We start from the raw sequence: 26,292 nt of genomic DNA, 5'->3' as shown, positions 1-26,292 counted from the left end.
AGTCACTTGTAGGATTTGAGAGCAAGAGGGTGACAAAAGGACACGAAACTGGCAGAGCACATGTTCAGCCTCTGGGATCTAGGTGGTCAGGCCTGGTGGTTGGAGCGGTGGTTGAGAACTGTACTAAGGGTTGAAACTGGATGTAGTGTTGGGACTGAGCTGAGGGTAGTGCTGAAACCAGGGTCTGGGAACAGGCCATGGGTCAGAATTGGGGTCAGAGTCCATAGACAAGCCAAATCAGGATCGTAGTCTGAGACCAGAAGCAGTCCGACTGTCAACGCCGGGTTGGAGTCAGTAAGGGTCTGGGGAAAAGAAGGTGGGTGCAGCGCTGGAACGGGTCAAGAACAGCTTTGGAGCAGGTTCAGAATATGGCATGGAAAAGGCTGAAGCAGGCTGGAACAAGGCTTGGGCAAGTCTGGGGCAGGAAAAGAGATAGGATCAAGGGCAGGATGCAAGCATAGGGAATCTGTAACACTGCAAGGCAGCAGGAGGATACCTAGACAAGTGGTGCTGTTGCACAGATTAATTTGTGGCTCTGATGGTAACAGTGAAATATCTGTGCCTGGGGGTCATCTGACCCAAACCCTGCCCAGGGTTAGGCTGCTGCAGCATGCCTGAGGGATGAGTCACTACAAATTCTGCTTGAGGGACGAATCAGTACAGTTGAGTGAGCAGCCCGGTCCAACTGCAAGTTTGCCTAACAATGAGGGCAGATGAGATATAGTTGGAAACAGTTTTGCAAAGCTTGGAAAGTGAGAGTAATTCAGTTGAAGACAAATGAGACAGGAAGTCAGTGCAAGGGTTCAAGGGTGATGGTATGGTTCCTTTCACCTCTGGAAGAAATCATTTCTGAGAACCACCTCACAGATGGGTTAAAACCTAAGACAGCTTCTATCTTGACTTTTAAACTGTTTAAAAATATTCTTGAGGCAGATAGGCCTGACTGAAATTAAATTGTCAAATAATCTGTCAGTGCTGAGTGATTGGGGGTGGGCATGTATTCACCCACCACTAAGATGCAGAAATCTCTCTCGTGAAATGTAGCAACTATTTAATAATGTAGAGCATTTCTATACAATAATTCAGAATAGAAAAAGGGGGAAAACTTATCTAGTTGAACCTAGAGGGGGAATTTTAGGTCGTCTGAAAAAATGTAGTATGAATGTGATCTTTTAAAGGGAACATTGAATTGAAGAAACATGCTTTACACATGCACTGTCCTATTGTTCTTGACCTCTAACTGAATATAATGGCTTCTATTGAACACAGATATGTAGGTATGTCTGTACATTCCAGAAGGCTTACTGTAGAGCTGTTGCTTATAATACTTTGAAAACAAAGAATTGAATGTAAACAACTGACAATAAGCCCGGTTTAATCAATGGAAAGCCATTGACTTTGCTTTCTTGTAAAATGCCAAGTCACAATTTCAGCATCAACAGAATACATCACCAGAATAATAAGAATAGTTTTCTCTTGTGTCTTTGAGGAGAAGCAGATTCTCTGCAGTTTTCACTGAGCCCAAGCGGATTCCCCTGCCTTGCCCCCTTGTCTCCAAAACTACTATCACCACAAATTGTGGTGTATATCTTTGTAGACTCACATATTTTAAGGTCAGAAGGAACTGTAGCGATCATCTAGTCAGACTTTATGCATAACACAGGCCATAGAACTTCCTTAATTAATTCCTGTTTGAACTAGAGCACATCTTTTAGAAATTTTTTTTTCCAAGATTGGATTTATAAATTGTCAATAATGAGAATCCACCACAACCCTTGATAAATTGTTCTCACTGAAAATGTTTTTGCTTTGTTTTGTGTCTGATTTTGTCTAGGTTCAGTTTTCAGCCATTAGATCTTGTTATACCATTGTCTGCTAGATTCAAGAGCCCTCTATTATCAAATTTCTGTTTGCAATGTAGGTACTTGCAAACTGTGATCACGTGACCCCTTAATCTTCTTGAGAAGTTAAATATATTATGCTCCGCAATTCTTTCACTGTAGGTCATGTCTTCAAATTCTTTAATCATTCTCGAGGTTCTTCTCTGAACCCCATCCCATTTATCAACATTGTATTTTAATTGTGGCCGCCAGAACTGCACACAGTTTTCCAGTAGTAGTTTTGCCTATGCCAAATACAGAGATGCTATAACATCTCTATTCATACTTGATATTCCCCTGTTTATACATCCACAAATCACATTAGCCCTTTTAGCCACAGCATCGCCCTGGAAACTTATGTTCAGCTGATTGTCTACAACGATCTCCAAGTCTTTTCTGGAGCCACAGATTCCCAGGATCAAGTCCCCCCATTATGTAAGTATGGCCTGCATACTTTGATCCTAGGTTTATGACCTTACATTTGGCTGTATTGAGTTGCATATTGTTTGTTTGTGCCCAGTTTGCCAAGTGATCCAAATCTTTCTGTTTTAATAACCTGTCCTTTTCATTAATTATCACTCCTCCAGTCTTTGTAACCTCTTCAAACTTTATCAATGATGATTTTATGTTTTCCTCTACGTCGTTGATAAAAATGTTAAATAGCATAGGGCCGAGCACCAATTGCTGTGGGTCCCACTAAAAACCCACTGATTAGATGAGGATTCCCTCTTTACAGTTACATTTTGAGACCTATCAGCTTTTAATCCATTTAATGTGTGCCATGTTAATTTTATGGAGACAATATAGACCTGAAGAAGAGCTTTTTGTAGCTTGAAAGCATGTGTCTCTCACCAACAGAAGTTGGTCCAATAAAAGATATTACCTCTCTCATCTTGTCTCTCTAATATTCTGGGACCAACACGGCTACAACACTGCATGCAACTAAGTTAATTTTATACTGGTCTAATTTTTTAATCAAAATGTCTTGCAATACTAAATCAAACACCTTACAGAAGTCTATGTATATTATATGAATGCTATACCTTTATCAACCAATTTGTAATCTCATCAAAAGAAGATATCATTAGTTTGGCAGGATCTATTTTCCATAAAACCACATTGATTGGCATTAATTATATTACCTCCCTTTAATTATTTTTTAATTGAATCCCATATCAGCTGTTCTATTATTTTGACTGGATCGATTTCAGGCTGACAGGCCTATAACTCTTTTTAAATATTAGGATAACATTAGCTTTCTTTCAGTTTTCTGGAACATCCCAGTCCATCAAGTTCCTATGCCAGAAATTTTAAAACTCTAGAATGCTAGTTATTTGGCCGTACTCATCTTAAAATGTCTAACTTTAGTAGCTTCTGTTTAACATACTCCTGACTCATTGTTGGAATGGAAAGCGTTTCATCATATGATATATTCATATCATCGTACTTTTTCCTCTGATGTGATTAGGCCCTATGATGGTGAATACTGAAGCAAATACTCAGCAGCAACCACATACCACACAACAGAACCACTAACCCAGGAACCTAGCCTTGCAACAAAGCCTGTTGCCAACTGTGTCCACATATCTATTCAGGGGACACCATCATAGGGCCTATTCACATCAGCCACACTATCAGAGGCTCCTTCACCTGCACATCTACCAATGTGATATATGCCATCATGTGCCAGCAATGCCCCTCTGCCATGTACATTGGCCAAACTGGACAGTCTCTACGTAAAAGAGTAAATGGACACAAATCAGACGTCAAGAATTATAACATTCAAAAATCAGTCGGAGAACACTTCAATCTCTTTGGTCACTCGATTACACACCTAAAAGTGGCAATTCTTCAACAAGAAAACTTCAAAAACAGACTCCAACGAGAGACTGCTGAATTGGAATTAATTTGCAAACTGGATACAATTAACTTAGGCTTGGATAAAGACTGGGAGTGGATGGGTCATTACACAAAGTAAAACTATTTCCCCATGTTTGTGGCCCCCCCCCGCACTGTTCCTCAGACGTTCTTGTCAACTGCTGGAAATGGCCCACCTTGATTATCACGACAAAAGGTTCTCTTCCCCCCCCCCCCCAGCCCCCGGCTCTCCTGCAGGTAATAGCTCACCTTACCTGATCACTCTCCTTACAATGTGTATGGTAACACCCATTGTTTCATGTTCTCTGTGTATATAAATCTCCCCATTGTATTTTCCACTGAATGCGTCCGATGAAGTGAGCTTATGCTCAAATAAATTTGTTAGTCTCTAAGGTGCCACAAGTCCTCCTTTTCTTTTTACTTCCTTTGGAGCAATTTCAAAAACTGTATTTCCCTATGTCACATTGCCTGAGGCAGTTGTAGTTCAGGCCCCCAGTCTCTCATATGGGACAGCTCCATGGCTGGACTACAGCTCCATCACATAGCCAGTCATGTAGCTTACATTGTGCACCCTGCAGCTTTCTCACACAAAAATGAGTGCACTGATTTATGGGAAATGTAGTCCTTCAGGGACTGCAGCTCATAGGAGAGAATGGGAGGTGGAACATTGCTCCCATTAGTGCCTTGCCTTTAGGGAAACACAATTTAATGCTTTTTCACTGATTCAAAACTAAACCTTTGGGGTTAGTTTCAAAGAACAAATATTCCGATTGGAGTCAAATCAACCTGAAATTCAATACTTAATGTTGAGTTTCCTGGTGGAAAAATTAGAAGGTTGCTTAAATCCTGATGTGTCTGATACTGCAGCACATTTAAAATTAAAAGGGGGCTGTGAAAGAGAAGAAGAAAGGGAAAGGAAGGAGTTGAGAAAAAATAACTTTCTAGGCATTTTAATTTTTTCAGTTTATAGGGGTGTTACGATGCTTATTTTATAAATTTTCAATTGAAGGTCCTATAGAAGAGTAAAATATTATTCATTAAAGATTACGGTGACTGCCTATCATCCTTTCTTACCACCCTCTGATCAGAGCTGTTTTCACCTTCCAACCCACCCCCAACAATCCTACTAATGGGGTGTGACTGCCTTGGAATGCTGGGCCATTCCTTTCGCTCTGATCTTCTGTGCCCCCTGCTCTGGCAGAAGCTGATGGGAGCAGCGAGTTACCAAGATCCTTTTAAAGTTTGACATACAGGAATTTTCCTCCTCCATTTTTGAACTCAGTTCCAGCTTTGACTATGTACATTAGGCAGGGCAAGGTGAAATAATCATTCGAGGAGAAGAGTGAAATCAGAGTGGAATCGTGCTGCTTATCTTCCACTTCACTGGCATTTTAGAAAGCTGGGTAATAGAACTACAATGAACAAGAGAGCCAGCAGTTGTTTTTGTGTCCTGCCTGAGCTTCATTCTAAAGCAGGAGGAAAAAAGATTGAAGCTCCACTCTGGTTTCACGTATGAACCTAGGCACTAATTCAGCAGTCTGATCCAAATGGAGTCCCATTGAAGTCAGAGTAGATGGGGTTTGTCCACACAGATAAGATTGCAGGATTGGGTCTTAGTTAGGATGTCTGATAGGGAACAAATAGCTGGTGCAAATAAAGGCATAATCATTAAAGATACTTTTTGGTGCAACTGGAATAATGCTTACAAAACTGAATGTTTTCCAAAGATTTCTAGGAGGTATCAGTTGTCTCATTTCATGTAGACACTTGTAAATTTGTATTTTCAGGAATTTATTGGGGTATTTTTTGGTTTGTTTGTTTCCTTAATCACAAATGCACTCATCTGTTGTTTTTTATTCAGTTGGTGCAATTTATTGATACTCCATAACAAAAGAATGGCTTACAATTTAGAAACAAGCCTACAATCCTCCCCAGCCCCCCAACTTTTAGTTTAAGTACAGTAGAACCTCAGCATTATGAACACCAGACTTATGAACTGACCAGTCAACCACAGACCTCATTTGGAACAGGAAGTACACAATCAGGCAGCAGCAGAGTCACCCCCGAAAAAAGAAAATACTGTACAGTACTATGTTAAAGGTAAACTACTAAAAAAACGAAGGGGAAAGTTTTAAAAAAAAAAAGGTGTGACAGGGTAAGGAAAATGTTTCTGTGCTTGTTTCATTTAAACTAATATGGTTTAAAGCAGTATGTTTCTTCTGCATAGTAAAACTTCAAAGTTGTATTAAGTCAATGTTCAGCTGTAAACTTTTGAAAGAACAACCATAATATTTTGTTCAGAGTTATGAACATTTTAGCGTTACAATAAACCTCTATTCCTGAGGTGTTCATAACTCTGGGGTTCTACTGTAGTCAGAACTTCATACATTGAGTGCTGGTTTCAGATAGTGGCATACTTCCCAAGAGTCCCGGGTTTTGTGTAACTGCCCGCTTTGACCCCCTAAATTTCCTGGCCCGGTTGAAGTGGCTCCAGTCCCGCAGGACTGGCTGGAGTTGGCTCCCCACTCTGCGTGTTGCAGTTTGGCCTCTAGTGGACATGGTCACAGTGCTGCTCAGGGGGCCAGCCCAAACCTGAATAGTGCTGCAACCCTTTGTGCAGGGGTGGGGGTGGTGAACAAGCCCAGCCAACCCCACAGGACGAGAGCTGCAGGGGGCACCACTGTGGGGTGAGTGGAGAGGCAGGCCTGCTCTGTAACATCTCCCCCCGGGCCTTCCCCGCACCAGGAGCAGGACCTGTCGCACTTTAGCCACCTAAAATATTGAGAGATATGTAGTGGCTCAGAAAGAGACATTAATTTTGTTCAGTGTGTCCTTGTTGAGGAGGAAAGCAATCTCTCTTTTTCTTTATAATTTGCATGAAATAGGGCAAGACTACAAATTTATTTGGGTTTAATTCCCTTCAGACTTCTTCAAATCAACCAGCACAGTTTATCTTAATATGTTGTTAGGAGCCACAAAATCAGTGTTCTTATCCTACTTCAGTTTCTACTGTCTGCCAAATTAGTGATTTTGAGAGAGCATTTGGAATCACATTGTTTGATGTGTGGCAGATTTGTCATCCATACTACCCAATTCCCATCAGTTAAAAAGAGTCATTCTTAGAAATAGTGCTCTGTCATGCCATTCAGGAGAACCCATTTTAGTCAACAGCCCCAGTCTCTTGCTTTCTTTCCCTTGCAGGAGCAGGGAGTGTTAAAGAGGCTGCATACTTGAGCCTTGAGTGAAGGGAGTGCACATCCACTCATCATTGGTAATCCCTCGAGATAGAGGATGATCTCTTTCACAGGTTTTATTTTTTTTATGGGTCCTTTGGTGCCTGAGGAGTCCGATGCTTGACCCACAGGCTTGTTGGCAGATGTTGCAGGTGGTGTTGGAAGTCAGGGTTGTGCCACGATTGCTGTGTGACAATTGTCTTTCCTGTCTCTTCTGGTGTTTTTCTGCAACCATGGCAAGGCGATTTTCTTCAAAACTGGACATTCACTCTCTGACAAGTCTTTGCCAGTTATCCCTTTCCGGGGCAACTCTCTCCCAGTGTGTGGTGTCGATGCCACATCTCTTGATGTTAATCTTGAGGATATCTTTAAAGCGTTTCTTTTGGCCTCCGCGTTTCCTTTTCCCTTTTGTGAGTTGGGCATACAGCAGTTGTTCTTGTAAATATACATCAGGCATGCACACACAGTGCCCGCTCCACCTCTGCTGGTGCTGGATAACCAGGGGCTCAACTGAAGATGTTGCCCTCTGTAAGGACACGGACATTAGTGCGATGATCCTCCCACTTTATGTTGAGGATCTTTCAAAGAAAGTGCTCATGCTGGTGTTGCAGGTTTTTCAGATGTTTTCTCTAGGTCACCCAACTCTCACAGCCGTAGAGGCGTGTTGGGATTATCACCGCCTTATAGACTAAAAGTCTAATGTGTGTTCTGATGTTATGGTTGCTGAACGTCTGGTGAGACAGTCTGCCAAAGGCAAGGCTGGCACAGTGGATTCTGTGCTGAATCTCGACAACTATATGTCTTCCCTCTGTGAGAGACGGCTGCCAAGATAGGCAGAGTATTCTACATTTTCCAGTTCTTTTTTGTCAGTGTAGATCTTCCTTGCTAGGTCTGATGATTGACCAGGCTTTTGTAAGCTTCAGAGAAGCAATTAAGGGCTGTTTGTAGATCCTCCTTTGAGTGTGCAACAACAGCACAATCATCTGCCTACTGGAGTTCGGTTACTGTTGCTGATATTACTTTAGTTCTGGCATGGAGACGAGAAAGGTTGAAGAGGTTGCCGTCAGTCTGATATTGGATGCCAATGCCCTGTGGTAGATGGTCTTGGGTTAATGTTTTCATAGTGGTAAGAAAATGGAGAAAAGGGTGGTGCCAGTACACAACCTTGTTCACACCAGTTCGGATGACAAAGGGCTCAGAGGTAGAGCCACTGCACAGGATGGAGGCAGTCATCTGGTCATGGAGGAGTCTTACAATGGTGATAAATTTGCTTGGGCAGCCAAACTTTGACATGATTTTCCACAGAGACTCATGGTTGATAGGGCTGAAGACTTTGGTCAGATGGATAAAGGCCATATACAGCTCCTGGTGTTGTTGTGGACATTTTTCCTAGATCTGTCTGGCTACAAAAATCATGTTGGTGGTGCCTCGTGATGGTCAGAAGCTGCACTGGGACTCCGGAAGTAATTCCTCTGCAAGAGGGAGCAGGCAATTCAGTAGGATTCTAGCAAGAATCTTCCAAGTGTTGGAGAGGAGGGCAATGCCTCGATAGTTGCCACAGTTGGCTCTGTCTCCTTTTTTGAAAATGGACACCCACTATGTTAGGCAGCAAGCATCGTGATTATTGTGTTAAAAGGGAAACAGATACACATCTGTTCCATGTATAGTAACAAAAGGACCAAGTTTGTTAAGAGGAAGTGACTCTGTCTAGCTTAGGGTTGGTCAAAAGGAACTGCTTGTGTTCTCTTAGAGCTTGAGTGAGGCACACGAGAAGGTCACAAGGAGGTCAGGCTGTCAAAGAGACACAATAACGAATGGACACAAATAGACTTTTCTGTTCAGGAGCTCAGCTGTACTTCTCTGTAGTTGTTGGTTATCCCATAGATGGCAACTGAAAAAAAAGGAAGTAGTTTGCAGCCAGGTAAGGTCAGTGTGCAGGGGTGAACTACTCACTTGTTCATCTTCAGATTGGATGTTACATGAAGAAATCAGATTTATTAAGTACTAAAACAATACTTGGGCAAGTAGTGTAAAATATTTCCTTTGTATTTTTTGACTTAAATGAATATCACTTGGGCTGTGTAACAATGTTCTTTTCCTCCCCTTTTGAGAGCTCACTTGAGAAAACATACTGACTGTTAAAGTCTCCCTGCTTTATGGTCAGCTATGTGTTATTGGTATAGATATATAATTTTGGTTGAGTAGAGATGTGGGAGGGAGTAGAATAAAGATGTTCGGTAAAAGACTGAGGAAAAGAGCAATGGGTTTTATAATAAATATGTAAGCTGCCTGTATTTGGAAATATAGAAGACGTCCTAATGATAAAAGGAAAAAGCATGTAATGCTGTCACCTATCACAGTATTTAGTACGGTAGCTTAGTTCATGTTTGGAGGGCTCCAAATGATCATGGGTCTTCTCTGTTTGACTTACTCATTACATTACATATCAAACTTCCACTGTCTTTTCACTGGAAGAATTTGCTTCAGTAAAAGTGGGATCAGTGCTGGTATTGCCCTGTGTATCTACATTACAAAGTGTCTTGAACTATCACCCAGATCTTAACATAAGGCCAATCTTACAAGTTGTGAGAGTATGTGAGAATTGTCACTTCTCCCATGCTTAGCATCTTTTTCTTCACTCAGCCACCAGGACTCCCCTATCTAGCCCCCTAGCCCAGATCAATAAATTGATCCCCCTTCCCTATCATGAGATCCTTCATGATCTCGTTCCTCCAACTCAGATCCTTCTCACCCTTGTCATACTCTCTTCTGACCCTTTTAAGTCTCCTTTCCTTCTCTCATTCATGTAGCTCTCTCTACTTTGCCTCTTTTCTAGTCATATTTTGTGGGCCTCCTCTTCCCTTCTATGCCTCTTCCCCCTTTTTGTCTGTTCTGCTTCCTTGCATTCTCATTAGATCTCCTCTGCTACTGCTTCTCCTTCCCATCTCTTCTCCAAATACCCTGTGTTCTTTCCTCGTCTTGCAGTCTTTGTCTGTTCCTCTGCTAGATGGGCTTGGCCTAAAACTGCCTTGGAGATTAATACAATGTGCACTAGGCAAGCCTGAATATCATCATAGCTGGGCAGGACAGCATGTGCTGCTTCAGGCTTCTAAATACTGACTTTTCTTTCCTGTTGAGGTGAGAGATGACTGGCAGGGAAGGAGGAGGAAGAGGCAGCTACTCCCTCTGCCACTTGGCTGCTGAGGTCAGGCAAATATAGTGGGTGCACTTAAAAATTCCTTTTGGGTGTAGAGATAATACGTTTCAGAGTGATTCCCTATTCTTAAATTGAAGTGTTATTGCTACGCCTGTAATATTCTAGAACCAGATGGGACTTTCTAAATGCACATACTGTAGGTGCCACTGCCTGCCCTGAGGCTGTCTCCTCCTATTACCAGCTAGTCCAGTGGCCTCATCCCTAGGCCAGGCTATCTAAACTGCTGGAATGCATCATTCTGCAGTAGCATATTGCTGTATTCGAAACAATTTTTTGTAATAATATACTGGTTCAGATATTTACATGATATAACAAAGCTGTGAAGTTTTTCAACATTTTCATTATTACAAAGGAAGGATAAATATTTTCATTATGCCTTGGGTTCTGTAGATAAGTCTTTTCAGTATATCACTTTTTAATGTTTGTGAGGTAGTACATTAACGGTGGCTGTTGTATACAAGCGAGAACTAAAGACTTGTTAATAGGGCTCCTTGCCAAATCTGCTATCCACTTTTTAGTGTCATAAATTTTCTGTGTTATAATCTCTGTAGGGAAAGGAAATCCTGAGTTCTAAAAATAAAGACCATTTGTATTTTAAGAAAGCTTAAGGAGAACATGGTGTTTTGGTAAATATAGTTGATTCAGAAGTTTTAATCACCTTAAGTTAATTGTTGGTTCAGTGAGATGTGTTTTATGTTGTTGGTTTTTTAAAAGTTTTTTAAATATCAGCAAACTTTCAGTGTGATTTGCCTTATCCAGATGCTATAAGACAATGTTTACCCTGAAGTCCTGTTGGATTGTTAGTCTTCTGTCATGCCTAAGAAAGGATTCCAAAAAAGTTCCTGCTAGGGTGTCTCCTGCTTATGTGATCCATGCTAAGGCCTTGTCTACACACATATTTTGCACCAATTTAAATCAGTAGGAAAATAAAAAACAGTTTAGTAAAATTGGTGTTAAAAAACTGTGTAGACAAGCCTGTGTGTTCAGGGACAGTCTATACCAGCAGCAACAATCATGGGCTTGTCCACTATTCCTTACAAGGGTAAAGGAACAAGCCAATATTCGACCCAGGACTCAGATTATAGGAACAGTTCACACGTTAACTACACCTACAGTGGGAAACTGACTAGACACAGGTTTCAGAGTAGCAGCCGTGTTAGTCTGTATTCACAAAAAGGAGTACTTGTGGCACCTTAGAGACTAACAAATTTATTTGAGCATAAGCTTTCGTGAGCTACAGCTCACTTCATCGGATGCCTAAGGTGCCACAAGTACTCCTTTTCTTTTTGACTAGATACAGTCTCCATCCATTTAGTTCTGCAGCTGACTCTGCAGATAAAGGACAATGTGGTGCACATCAAGGTCAATGGAAGTCTTTATATTGGTTGTGTTATAGTCTTTGGACAAAGCTCAAGTGTTTCAGCATTTGAGTTTTCTATTGTGTTTTCTTGCAACAAAAAAGGTAGACCATAACAGATAGAATTGAACAGCTAGAAGAGAAGAGAGAAATAAATATAGTGCTAAATAGAATAAAATATAAGGTGAGATGAATGTGGGGGAAAGAACAAAAAAGATTTGAGGATAAAAAGGAAAGAAACAGCGGTAGTTCTAATGTTCCTTTTTTGCTTCTGAAAATACCCCTTCATATTTCTTGATACTGTTTTGCACTTTGGGCACTCAGGTGACATTTATTCTTACTCTTTTCATAACAACTTGAGCATTATAGTAAATGCTATAATACCACAAATGGATGGTTAGTTGCAGCATCAATACAATAATTTTAAAAGATCAAGAACCTAACAAATATTGCCATATTATTGGTTTAAAATCTTAATTGATTAAATAAATTGTCATATTTAAAGTAGAAGTAGTAGGGGGAAAATAATCCCTCAGAAACATCAAAACTTAAGGAGCTGCTTTTCTAGATCTGTCAGGGAAATTACTTTATGTGATAGAAAATTATTTTCCCTCCAACAGTTCTTCATTGAGAAATACAAGTCTTTTACAACACTCAACTAATTATTTTAAAACCGCCTGGTAAAGAAAAGGTGTACTTACTGCTTACATTAAAAAAATTCCATCTTTCCTTTTCCTTTTGATTAAGCTCTATGAAAATTTTAATAAAGCGGAAAGGGAAAATTGAATATTCTTACTCATCCATATCATTTCAGATGTGATGAATACAAGCCATTGAAAGAAGTTTCCAATTCATGTTGGAAATAGGTATAATCATACAACAGTGGTAATTACTAGGTATACCAAAATTTAAAAGTTCTGTGTGTACAGTAATAAAATACACCAACTGACTGATTGGAATAATGTTGGAATCCCAAAGTATTAATAGTTATCAACCATTTTTCCCCAATAGTTTGTCTTTGAGTCCTTGAGCTGCAAGAAACTATTAAAAGGATACCATGTACAATTTTAGATAGCTTGGGTGTGAAGTTTTGTTTTGTTTGTTTTTGTTTTAAATATCAAGTGAAATGCGGTGCTCCTCAAATTCACCTGGCTCACAGCAATGGAAACTAAAGCCTTCTATGTAGGAAAACATGAATTGCCATACCCAATTAGATCATTGGTCTGTCAAGTAGGTTGATCCAAATATCCAGGACAGGGCTATAACTGATGCTTCAGAGTTAGATTCCTACTTCTCCATTATTTGCTGGACAGTCCTGCAAGTGTTTATCTGCAGAATAGGTATAGCATGGCCAGCAGCAGTATAAGATTTCTTGCATTGCCTCACCAGTGTGTTTCCACCTGGAATACCTCAGAGGGTCAGCATGTGAGATGCATTTTGGGGGGTAAAACCCTGTCACCATTGAAGTCAATAGTTGTTTAGCCACTGACTTCAGTGGGGCCAGGATTTCACCCTTAGTTTGTTAGCTCAGCTTGGCATAATTTCACTTGTACTTATCTCAGTAGGAATTGTACTGAGTTCAGTGATTATCCTCATAAAGGTGCTTCATGAACCAACAGGTAAATATTTTGGGTCATTAAAGATCCAATGAAAATCCTTTCACGAAATGATCCATATACAATTTGATGTTATTTTGACTGACTCTGGCACAGAACCCAGAATTTGCATAGTTGCCTGTCTTCCAGCCAATGAGGGAAGTCTTCAGGTGAATTTCTTTAAGTGTGTTAGAGGTATTGGGAAAATTTTCAACTGATCCCTGTCACTTTGGTTTCTACAAATACTGCTGAGATGGAGCTGGCACGCAACATCACCTATCCCTCTGTTCTATGCTAAGGAGACCCTTGAGTGGTGGTAACATAAGGTAGCATCTTTCCAGATTTTGCAGACTAGTGAATAGCATATCATTCCTTGAAGTCCCATCCATAGAGCCCTGCGCAGATACAAAATTTGTATCCGAATCCACTCTGCAATCTGCAGACCATTTTTGTGGATATCCACAGATGTGCAGGACTTTACCCAACAAGTCATGTTCTCTCTGAGGGGCTGTTTAGCATTTCCAAGGATACAATGTCCATCCAGGTCCCCCAGCCGACCCATGGCTTGGACCTTACCATCCACCACCCTTGTAAGAGGGTTAAGGAGGGCTATGAGAATGGGGAGGGGGTTGGCTCCCTGCTGTACCAATCAGAGGAGTCCCCAGCCCCCTTCTGTTCCTTTAGTCAGTACCTCCTTTAAGTCCTTTACCAGGCCATTTATCTGGTCACTGGCTGCCTTCCCTATGGAGTACCTGCACTGAACATCTGCCCAACCTTACAAAATAAGTTGCGACATATGGCCTACCACCTTTTCTTCTCACCAGAAAAGGTCCTGACTCACACCCGCTGTGGGGAAGGCGAAAAAACCACACTCCACCAAAGCCAATTCTGGTGGTGCGGGAAAAATTCCTTCCCAGCTCTCCTTTAAAAAGGGCAACTAGCGCAATGCCCACAGCAGGTCCTAACTCAGCCTGCCATTGGCCTCCACTAGGGGAGGAAGGATAGGTGCTCGCTTCCTTGCTGTGTGGAACAAAGACTTCCCCCCACCCAGGTTTCGTCCCTTTACCTCCCCGCCCCCCCCCCCGCCCCAGGAATGTGCATAGAGCAGCGAGTCATTGCTGCAAAGCTGACCACCGAGCACCTTTTTTACAGCAGTCTCTGACTTCCTTCCTCCCCTCCCCACACCACAAAGCAGAGCTGCCCTTCCTGGGTAAGGCCAGACAAACCCTGCCCTACCTTAGTTGTGTGCAGTCATTTGCATCTGCTCCAGTATAAAAGTATTCACCTGAATAAATCCCACTGCAGGCAGAGGACTGTAGGCCCTGATCCTGCTGACCCTTACGTATGTGCCTCACCTAAATGGTCCCATTGACTTCAGTGGGACTACTGGATAGTGAAGTCAATGGGGCTTCAGGAAATCCCTCGAATGCACTGTAAATTTCAGGATCAGAGCCTTTGGCTGATCTATGCATAGCTGTTATATCAATATAACTATGTTGGTTAGGGTTGTGATTTTTTTGCCAAAATTGTTATACCAGTACAACCCTCAGGTGGGTGCAGTTAAGCTGATATAAAGGTGCTACAGTTATGAACACCTTGGGAATCAAGGTTGTTCATTACTCTGAAATTTTCATAACTCTGAACAAAAAGTTATGGTTGTTCTTTCAGAAGTTTACAACTGAATATTGACTTAATACAGCTTTGAGCCTTTACTATGCAGAAGAAAAATACTGCTTTTAGCTAACTTAATTTAAATGAAACAAGCACAGAAACAGTTTCCTTACTTTCCCATTTTTTTTTAAAAACTTTCCCTTTTTTTTAGTAGTTTGTTTAAACACAGTACTGTACAGTATTTGCTTTTTTTTTTTTTTTTTTTTTTGGTCTCTGCTGCCTGATTGAGTGCTTCCGGTTCCAAATGAGGCAGGTGGTTGGTTAACTGGTGAGTTTTTAACTCTGGTGTTCGTAACTCTCAGTTTCCACTGTACCTTCTCATACAGAAATAAAACATATTGGTGTAGCTGTATCCTCGCTATTAGGGTTGTGCCATTTTAACTCTAGCAGTATAATGAAAGCAGTGCAACTTGTGTGTACAGAAGACTTTAGTTTGTTGTTTACTAATTTCTGTCAGAAATTTTCCTTGTGTCCCTTGCCTCTAGTTCATTAAGGTAATGAATAAAACCCACAGATTTATTATGAAGCAAAAACTTCTCTTTGCTATACTGACAGTTTTGTTCATGGTGTGAGACAGATAGTGTGAAGTGTGTTTTCAGTTGTAAATCCACACACCTAATTATTCTTGTGTGAATAATTTGAGCATGCCTTCTGAGATTTACTAATAGCTTTCACTAAGCAATAATCTGTCAGGATATAATACAGGATAATATGTTTTTACACAACAAGTAGAGGGCTTCCCATTAATTATTGCCACCTATAATTGATTTGTGTGAACATTTTAAAGATTAGATTTCCTATGTAAGAAACCCTTTTAAATGTCTCTAATAAGAATTATATGCGCATTAATTTCTCATTAAATAGTTGCTCCTTTCATCTATTAATGAAACACTGGATTATTCAAATTTCATGGTATGAAGGGGAATATTACATTCTTCGTCAAGTAGTGTCCCCTGTTGGTGCTCCACTGTAGGTGTGTCTGTGTCTCTGTGCTGCTGATTGGAGAACTTTGGTAGCAGTGTCCACTAGGCCCTCACATGCGCTTTCTCTCCTTGTGCTGCGCCATGAGGCTAGTCAGTGCGTGTGGGCTAACCATCCTCAGTTCCTTCTCGATTGCCCCAGCTAGAGACGGATCTTTAGCTGTCTGTTCATGGATTGTTAACTCTCTTACATTTGCTAACTTTTAGCTTCCTTTGAAGACCTCTTTTGTTTCTTTTTTCATTCTACTATTTGCCTTAAAAAAAAAAAAAAAAGGGACTACATTCTTTTGTCAACTCCCAGTGTGGGGGGATGCTCCTGGACAAGGGTATGCCTGGCTTTCCGGGCTTCAAGTAGTGCCGCACTCACAGTTCATCCACTGCTTTGGCAAAGGCCACACCAAGCTGAAGTGTTCTGGGTGCCAACAGCTCTGGCTGAGATCCTGCAAGGAGAGCTTCGCCAAAAAAAAAAAAAAAAAAAAAAAAATCTTAGTGGAGGCAGCTCTCCGACCCCAGCTTTCTGGCGGGTATAAGTCTTCCCCTCAACCTTAAACTTTGAAGGATAGTGGGTTGAAGAAACAGACTGGGGACCCTTCTTACATGTCAAAAAAGAGAGCAGGAAGTCCCCTCAGCGAGCCCAGGGAGAGCCAAAAGCAATCTCGGTATCCTTGGCATCGCTGGCACCAAGACCCCAATTTGGCACCCATGCCTCATGGTGCCCATTGGTGTCCGGTACTTCTGACAGGCCCACAGACCCTTTGGGCACGGTCTCTGAATCTTCGGTACCAAGAGAGAAGAGCAAACGCCCTAGGAAAATGCTCCCGGTATGCAAGTTGACATTGCTACCGCCAGCAATATTAGCCCTCTCGGTATCAGAGAGACTGGTATAGACGAGGTCTCCATCTCCCCTGACATCAACACTGGAGCAACTGGTACCAGTGGAATTCCATCAGGGTGGTAACCTGGGCATGATGTAGGCACCTGACTCTCTGCCCCTTGGTACTGAGGTTACGGCACTGAGCCTTTGCCAGGCACGGAGCATAGACTTGCAATCATGCTACACCCCTCTGTCAAGTGAGAGGTCGGACAGCGAGCCTAAGGAGTTTTCACAATACTCCTCCCAGGCTCCACATGGGACTGTGACAGAGTGTACCTACTCCGCACTGGCCCAGAAAGTATTAACTGTGCATTGCAGGCTGAGGAGGCTATACCTCTCTGCCTCTGGTAGGCATGCCTAGCCTGGAGGCAAGGTATAAAAGGAAACAGCCCAGCTCAGTCTGGCAGGCTGCTGAAGGGGAAGAATGCAGACTGCAGGCTCTCTTCTGGCTGCAGGCCCTGACCACAGAGCCAAGGCGCGCTGAGCCCCAGACAGATTCCAGGCTGCCTGTGGAACCCAGAGAAGGGACCAAACCATCGGGAGCTGCACCGGCTGAGGCCTCCAGAGACCGGGGAACCGTGTACCACCACCAAGGAAGACAGGGTAGGAAGCAGCGCAGGGGATTTAGACATTGCTCTGGTTGGAGAACCAGGGAACAGGTCACCATGTTTCAGGAGGATTGCCGCTGACTCAGCACCCTGACCACTGCCTAGGCCCTAGGCTGGGACTCAGAGGAGCAGGGAGGGCCCAAGTCCCGTATCCCAGGTGCCACACACCCCTACGTGGCGCCCCACTTCCCCAGCGAGACAATAGGCCAACACAGCCCCATGGAGGTGGGCAGCTTTATTGACTCCAGCCATTGGGCCATGCAGCCCAGTGTGGAAGGGCTGCTCTATTGACTCCTGCCATTGGGCCATGCAGCCCTATGAAAAAGGGCCACTCTGACTCCTGCCATTGGGCCATGCAGCCCTATGAAAAAGGGCCACTCTGACTCCTGCCATTGGGCCATGCAGCCCTATGAAGAAGGGCCACTCTGACTCCTGCCATTGGGCCATGCAGCCCTATGAAGAAGGGCCACTCTGACTCCTGTCATTGGTCCATGCAGCCCTGTGAGGAAGGGCTGCTCTATTGACTCCCACCATTGGGCCACACAGCTGTGTGGAAGGGCTGACCTTTTGACTCTGGTCACTAGGCCATACTACCACGTTTTATACCACCAGCATAGGACCTAACCCGGCTGCAGTACAGCCTTTCCCTTTCTTTTGATCGGACACCTCATGATGGGGTGTACCTATCCCGTGACAGGGACCCATTATCAACAGAGTCTGGGAATTTCCAGAGGGCTAGTTAGATCATTGTACAGTTGCTGGGGTTTACCAAAAGTGAATACCCGGAGCTAACTAATACACTGTGGGGAGTATGGCAGATTTCAAGACCAGTCTCTTAAACTTTCCACTTGCAGTTCCATTTCAGACCGACTTCTATTCTAGAAAAGTGATTCTTTCCTACATCAGCGTGATGTAGATCAGATTTGCTAAAAAGATAAAGTAACCATTTCTTTCAAGGCCTGAGATACGTCAGTGCTGAACGAGAAAAAGTTCTCAGAGGTAGCTTGAATAATTTGTCACCTTCAAGAAATTTGGGGACAAAATCAGACCTTAAGAAATAAGCAGGTACCACTTCTTTAAGCTTGCTTTTGCTTATCCTAGGTGTGATTTTTGGTCCTTAATATTTTAAATGTGCCTTAACATTTAGATACCTAAAGTATTTTTATTTATCTTTGGGGTCATGCAAAAAAAAATAAAATAAAATAAAATAAAAAAGCCTCCAAGATTCTTCTTTCCCTGACTGATGAAGATTATAAACAACCCTGTGTAAAAATAGAGCTCCTAGGAATCTTGGATGCTTACTTAGATGTTGCCCACATTGAAAGTCTTGGTGACAGTTACTGTAGTTACAGTATATTTAGAAGTTGATTTTCAATACTTTTGAAACTTAAAACTCTCTTCCCTCCCTCTACTCTAATTATGAAGAGGAGGGAATTTCTTTCCTTACACTAATATTGAATCCAAAGTACACAGTAATAGTAAGCCACAGGGAAGTATAGATTAATGAAATACTTCTGCTTAATGGAAACATTTTGTTAGTTATTCGAGTATGTTTTCCACCTGCCTACATTGTTTATCTTTTAAGTAACATGAAATTAACATTTCTTTTGTTAATATTATTTCCTTTTTCAAATGGAGCTAAACTTAACAGTGTTTTTGGCATGTAGGCATCAGTGATGTCAGTGTTTCTCTGAGAGTAGTTCCTTACCTTTTTCCAGGGAAAATGCTCTTTTCCCCAGAGAATGTCAAGCCAGCAGAGGATACTTATACATTGGGATACTTCAGTTATAGTGGTATTATATAACTATTTTTAGAGCTAGGGTGAATAACTGAATGTGCAAAATTTCCCATGAGAGACAACTATGGAATAAACTGGTTTCAGAGTAGCAGCAGTGTTAGTCTGCAAAAAGAAAAGGAGTACTTGTGGCACCTTAGAGACTAACAAATTTGAGCATAAGCTTTCGTGAGCTACAGCTCACTATGGAAGCTTCTTCCCAACTGTAGGCAGTTAGTAGTTTATCTATTCTTGAAGTATGAGGGCTTGTGTCACTTTATCAATTTATCTTACCTACCATAATGGTGGATGTTTTTTCCCATGTAAACATCTAGTGTTTGATTCCTACTAAGGTTTTGTCCTCAAATAATATCTTGTGGCAGTGAGTTCCACAAGTTAAGTAGGCACTGAGTGGGGGGTTTCCTCCAGAAAGGTATTTCCTTTTATCAGTTTTAAGTTGCTGCCTTTCCATTTCATGGACATTCCCCTAATTTTTGTATGAGAGGGGGTCAAAAAGAGCATCTGACTTAGGTTTTAGACCTGAATCATGTCCCCTTTTATTAATCGCCTCTCTAAATGAAACAGTCCTAATCTATTAAATATCTCTTCAAATGACAGTATTTTCATGTCTCTGATCTTTTTTGGATGCATTTCTATTCACTCTCATTTCTCCTGCTTTTTAATTGAGAGAGGGTGATCAGTACCGAACACAATATTCCAGGAGATTGCATACTGTTGATTTATATAATGGCATTTGTAATCATTTTCTGTATTATTTTCCATCCCATTCTCTACACATCCTTACAATTGGTTTGCTTTTTTGACAACTGTGTTAAGTTGTTTATATTGATGCCCAAGTCTTTTTTCATGAGTGTTTACAGTTAAATACACACTTAGATGGGTTCTAAATTAAATTATTTCTTCCTGTGTGCATTACATTGCATTTGTCAAAATTGAGTTTTGTTGTCCATCCTGTTGCTCATTCATTCACGTAGCTTGGTTAGCTTGTGTTTACTGGAGACGGGATGATTTTATTCCCATTGCTTAAGCCCAATAAGATTGAGATAGAAAGTACTGGTGGTAGAATTCTGTGCCAATTCTCTCCCCCCCCCCCCCCCCCAGTTGCCCAGTTCTTACCACTGGTTGCTGAGCAAAGGCACAGGTCTGTTCACACACATGCCAATGTTTGATCTTTAACTATTCATGGTAAATAGGCCCAATGGCTTGTGATGGGGATGTTAGATGGGGTGGAATCTGAGTTACTACAGAGAATTCTTTCCTGGGTATCTGACTGGTGAATCTTGCCCACATGCTCAGGGTTCAGCTGATTGCCATATTTGGGGTCGGGAAGGAATTTTCCTGCAGGGCAGATTGGAAGAGGCCCTGGTGCTTTTTCACCTTCCTCTGTAGCATGGGGCATGGATCACTTGCTGGAGGATTCTCTGCATCTTGAAGTCTTTAAACCATGATTTGAGGACTTCAATAGCTCAGGCATAGGTGAGAGGTTTATTGCAGGAGTGGGTGGGTGAGATTCTGTGGCCTGTATTGTGCAGGAGGTAAGACTAGATGATCATAATGGTCCCTTCTGACCTTAATATCTAGGAGTCTCTCTCATGTCAGTTACAGTTTGTTATGTGCCATAAATTAATGGTATGGAAATTGTAGATCTACTCAAATTACATACATAAAAAAAGAAAACCTTCAGCTAAAATTCAGCCATAGTTCATAGTCATTTTAGTTAGACCTTCTCTATTGATTTAGTCCTTTGTTTCTTGTAGTACATGTGAGTAATGCTGAACTTTAAATTCACTATTAAATTAAACTATTAAAAGATACTAGTCCACAACCTACTGTAAAGATCAGTGCCGGGTACATAGGTGCTGGAACTCAGAGTGTTGGAGTGCTGCTGCACCCCCGGCTTGAAGTAGTAACAACAACCCAAATACATCGTTTCTGCCGTCAGCACCCCTACTATAAAAATTGTTCCAGCACCACTGACTGGATATCCTTGTATTTACCATGAAATTCAACAGTATTGTCAATCCCTCATAACCTTGAGTTCATTTGCTGATGTAGAATTGAAACTTTGATATTAAATTCAGACATGGGTGGCTATATTTTCAAAATTACAAGTTTGGCTCCTTAAAACTGGGAGAGATTTGAAATCACTTCTCTGAGATGTTTGTGCTGACAACAACAAAGACTCTGAAAAAACATCACTGATCTTGTAATAAACTCAAGCTGAGTTTACAGGCTTTGAGCTTTTCTGAAAGCCTGTTTAGCTTAATGGGGGTTGTCAGATTTCAAAATTCAAACACCTTTACATAAAATGGATGATTATTACCAAATTAGGGAACATTGTTTCCCATGTTTATTTTTTTCAGTGTGTTCTTTCAGTTATTACAAGTCCTGCAGTGCAGTAGATCATTTTGCCTTTGAAATATTATTTAAAACAGTTTTTGAAAATCTCATATGCAGGGTTTCTGTTCTAAAGGTGTGATAGTTGAAAGATCATCAGCCTGTTTTTTTTCCTGTTAAATCAAAAGCTGATGTGCATACATTTGTTTTGTCCCATAAATAAGTATTTAATCTGAAAAAAAGCCTTGGGTTCTGCTGCCATGACAACTAAACAGTGTCTGAAACTCTGCTGTCATGGTGACCTCCATGTCCTCCACTGCATCACACTGACGCCTTTTCTAAAGGGCCCAGCAAATGCAATAGGAGTTCTTGTTGGTGAATCAAGAAGGGCTTTGTCTGAAAAACAATTGGATGGAATATTAAGGATACAAGCAGCTACATATTGTCCTTGTGATTAGTTGCTATTCTTAAGTTAGATGCACATTCTTATTTAAAAGTTGAATCAGTAGCCCTGCTCTTCAATTAATTATATGAAAATAATTGCATGATTTTATTATTCATAGTAGTGATTGTAGTACTCCATCACCTGAGAGCCTAGTGAAGGAGCAGGACCTCGTTGTTAGGTGCTGTCCATAGAACAAAAAGATGGTTGTGCCCTGAAGAGCATGTTGTTATTCCTGCTGGTTGTAATGTATTTGTGAACAAGTTTGAATCATCTGTGGAAAATAAGAAATTAACTGAGTTGTAGACGTTTTCACCTTATGTAACCAGTATGTTATTGATCTCATTATATTCAGTAGTTTTTAGACCAGATGTATCATGCAGTTAGGTCTGGGAGGAAGAAAAAAAATCAGAAACATTGGCCTAATGAAGTAGTACTGTATGGCTTTTTTACCCACGTTGTACTTTTTCACACTGTTGGTACTAGATTTAAACTATTTAAAAAAATGTTAAAAAGATATGTTTGAAGATGAGTCAAATTAAGAAGAGCTTTTTAATAGCTGAGATGAATGCATAACAATGCCGTTTGGTTTCTAGTGTGTTACGTTTCTAAATTTAAACATCCAGGCCAAGATTTTCAATAGTGACCTGGTGATTTTGTGTTTCTCTGTTCTTGGGTGCCAACCTGAAAGGCCTTAAAGGGGCCATGTGATGTTCAGTGGTCACTCGGTGCTTAGGGTGCTTGCACAAACTCTGCTTTATTCGGTAAGCAACTGGCTTTATATAACAAGACCTTCATAGAGCCTGAACCGAGACTCTGCCTGAGAAGCTCAGGTACAGGCCTGATTTTCAGAATGTGCTGAGTACCCACCATCAGAAAATTCATACATTGGACAGCCAAAAATGGAGGCACCCAAAATCTGCAGTTATTTTCAAATTTTTTGACCCAGGTATTCATATGTTGAAATTAGAGGTTTATGAATTCGGAGTATTTAATTTTATAGGATTAGGGGAAAAATCAAAAATGGCTTCGGGTTTCTCTACACTACCACCTAAATCGATGTAAGTTACGTTGCTTAGGGGTTTGAGCCCTACTGAACAACGTAACTTACATTGACTTAAAGCAGTGTCTACAATGTGCTATGTCGGCGGGAGACGCTTTCCTGCCGACATAGCTTCCCCCTCTCATTGAGAGAGTAATTACGTCGATGGGAGATTGCTCTCCCGTTGACATAGTGCATCTTCACCAGACAGGCTACATCGGCACAGCTGCATTGATGCAGCAGCGCCAGTGTATTCACTACTGCACTACAAGTCCTTAGTTACGTATATGATCTGTTAAGTACTTTTCAGGAAAAGTTCCTTGCTGTCCTTATCTTTGTACATAAGATATGATGCTGCACTATTGAACTCATTGTGAACTTTGCCATTCACATATTAAGATGTAGGATCAGACACCAAGTGCCTAGTATTTTCTTAGGAGAACTTCAAGTAATGAGTAACTTAAATTATCTAAAGTGTTTGAAACACTGACATTACTCCAACAGAAGATGGCATTTCCTATGAGGTAATAGGAGGCAGCTTTGGATCCCAGAATCAAGTGGGAGTTAGAGTTGGGCAGGTAGGTTGTTTTTATTTTAAAAAATTAAAATTAAGATCTGGAAATGGTGATTCGGATATCTAGGTAGACAGAACCTGTCACTCTCCCTGCCCTGAAAATAAAATTGTAGGTGATGCTTTTATATTGGTCTATTTGTGAGCCTCAAAAACCTGCCTTTTTATTATTTTATTCAGGCCATTGGAAACAGAGCAAGTCAAAAGCAGCAGATGAAGAATGGGGTCAAATTCAGCTCTTATTTATGCTTGTGTTGATCCTGAGTCATTCCAAATACTTCAGTGAAGTGACTCCAGATCTACACTGGCATAGCCAAGTGTTGAATTTAACCCACAAAGTTGAATTTTGGGTTCATTTGAGCCTTTTGAAGGTAATATGCTTTCTCAGGTGCAACTGAGGAGCAGACTTTGATCTAGGGTGTAGACACAGATATGCATGGACCAAAGATAAAATATGTATTAAAAAAGGAATGAGGTACCAGGTGTGACTTGGATTTACTCACCTTGACACTCCTCTATGGATTGCAGTAACAGGAGGCTATACTAAGAAGAATGTAAAGGGCCATAATCTCTCGAGACCTCCAGTGGCAGAAACTCTTAGAGGTACAGCACAGCACTGCAAACTCTCACTCTCCAGGAAGACAGTAGCCATCTTTTGCTGCCAGAAAAATTGAGCTCTTATTTTTGAACAAAGTGGATGAGGCTGGCTTGGAGATAGGCTGAATCAGCCTCTCTCCCAGTAGCTTCTTCCAATGAGATTTGAATGAAGCCCCATCCTGAATTGAAAGGAGGGAAGAGTACCTACTCTCATGCCTAGAATGGAATAGAAGTAGTGGGATGACAGAATGGAATGCAACCCTCATACCCCTCCAAGCAGAAGGGATGGTTCCAAGAAAATGCCACATGGTAAACAGTATGGAGTTTGCCCCCATCTGTCTTCCTCCCCAGGGCTTTGCTGTGGGACAGCCTCAGGACTGGGTGATATTAATTTGAGGTTTCTGAAGGAAACAATATATGGAGTGAGAAAGGTATGGCTCTGTACTGCTGCAACTCATGGCACGGATATGCAAAGGGCTCTGCTTTTAGAATATTTCAGGATTCCCATTTACATGGAGATGAGAAATATCATGAAGGTGACTTGAGTTGAACTCCAGGGGCATCTTTTTCTACTTGATCTAAATACTGGTATTAGCAATAGCATTAAGGGTAGGCTGGAAATCTGTAAGAAAGTTCTGTAGCAGTTGTTGCAAGGGAAGGAAGTATAAAAGAGCCTACATAGGGGGTAGGGGGAGACAGCTCCAGAGCCTGAAGGTGATCTAACTACTGAAGTATTTGTAACACGCACATCATAGTATTGGTATGGGTAATAAGCCTCATACTTGGGTAGCTGTTGGATAAGAAATGGTCCATCAGCTAAAAAAACCATCTATGTAAATGTGTAGCTTTGTCATATGTAAATCTGGGGACAGGTCATTATCAAAAATAAGTGTTAGTTGTGTTAATTATATTTTACACATCTGTATTTTATATTATAATAAATATTCATGGTTGTGTATTTGCAGTTTCCTGAATGTGGTTTCTATGGAATGTATGATAAAATTCTACTTTTTCGCCATGATCCTACCTCTGAAAACATTCTCCAGCTGGTGAAATCAGCTACTGATATCCAAGAAGGAGACCTAATTGAGGTTGTCTTGTCAGGTAAAGTGTATGTTTTCTTGAGGCTTGTTATCATGTTTTGTAATTGTGAACACCTACAATATTTTGGTGTTGGCTAGGTATCTTAGTTTGTTTCATGGATTAAATGCTTAGCTAAAATCTGCCCTCAAATATATGTGTACAACAATTTGAAGTTGTGTACATAACTGAGGACAGAAATTAGCCCTCAATGAATGTTTTTGTGGTATGCCTTTTCCCCCTCCCCCATCACACTGCATGTTCTCTAACAGCCTGATTTTGCCATAATTTCTGATAAAGCAGCAACATAATGTTAAAAATAAAGGATGAAATTATCTCTAACATAGGTGAATAGTAATAACATGCAGTATACAATAAGGAAAAAAGCTGATGTGGGAGGATAAAAGTCTTCTGTGGAATAGGGTAAAACCAAAACATAGCAAATAAAAAAATACATGAAATTTAGCATGCATTTACATTAAAATTAGCTTAAAATGAGATATATAACATTTGTAGCAATTGTTTAATGTTTTAGTGGATCAAATATACACCAATGGCACAAACCATTATTATTATTACTTATCAGTAATACAGATTTATGTAGGACTATACTTTTGTTTGGCATTGTATGGATTTTAAAACAGTATAGACCCAGCCTCGAAGAACTTGAAATGTAAATTAGGCAGGGACAGAAAAAGAAGATAACTAGCAAACAAAATGGTAGGGAAAAGAAGGCTGAGGTTTAAAACCATCACGAAAAATGAGAGAGCATGTTGTACAGCTAGTGAATTTGATAAATTCTGATATTCTTAAATTATTAAGAAAAAGCAAGCATGCATGCTGACAGATATTATAAATTTAAATAAATAAATATGCACCTTTCTTTGTTCCATCTCCTAATTGTCTCAACATTTGTACTCACTTTCTTGGATTCTCACTCCTGTTTGCTATACAGAAATTGTTCCTGCAAGCCCCGATTCCTAGTCCTCTTTATTTTCAGGTTATGCTTCAAAACATATAGAATGGGTGTTGCACACTCACTTAGCCTGAGGTTATGAGACTTAGAAAACCAGTCCGATGGCATTTCTTTGCTGGTGGACAGAGAATATTTTGTTCTCTTTACCATAGCATTCCC

The 26,292-nt window shown here is 41.0% G+C and overlaps 1 protein-coding gene across 2 annotated transcripts in view; it reads left to right on the top strand.

Annotated features, from left to right (window-relative positions):
* PRKD1 (protein kinase D1) overlaps positions 1–26,292 on the top strand; it is a 278,692-nt gene that overhangs the window by 128,238 nt on the left and 124,162 nt on the right. For both annotated transcript variants that reach the window (XM_074955789.1, XM_074955788.1), the window contains exon 3: positions 25,043–25,181. In XM_074955789.1, coding sequence (XP_074811890.1) covers positions 25,043–25,181 — 139 coding nt within the window. The remainder of the gene's footprint in view (positions 1–25,042; positions 25,182–26,292) is intronic.

This window comes from Natator depressus, chromosome 6, assembly GCF_965152275.1.
Source record: "Natator depressus isolate rNatDep1 chromosome 6, rNatDep2.hap1, whole genome shotgun sequence".
Taxonomy (NCBI): Eukaryota; Metazoa; Chordata; order Testudines; family Cheloniidae; genus Natator; species Natator depressus.
This window is presented reverse-complemented; position numbering and strand designations above follow the sequence as displayed.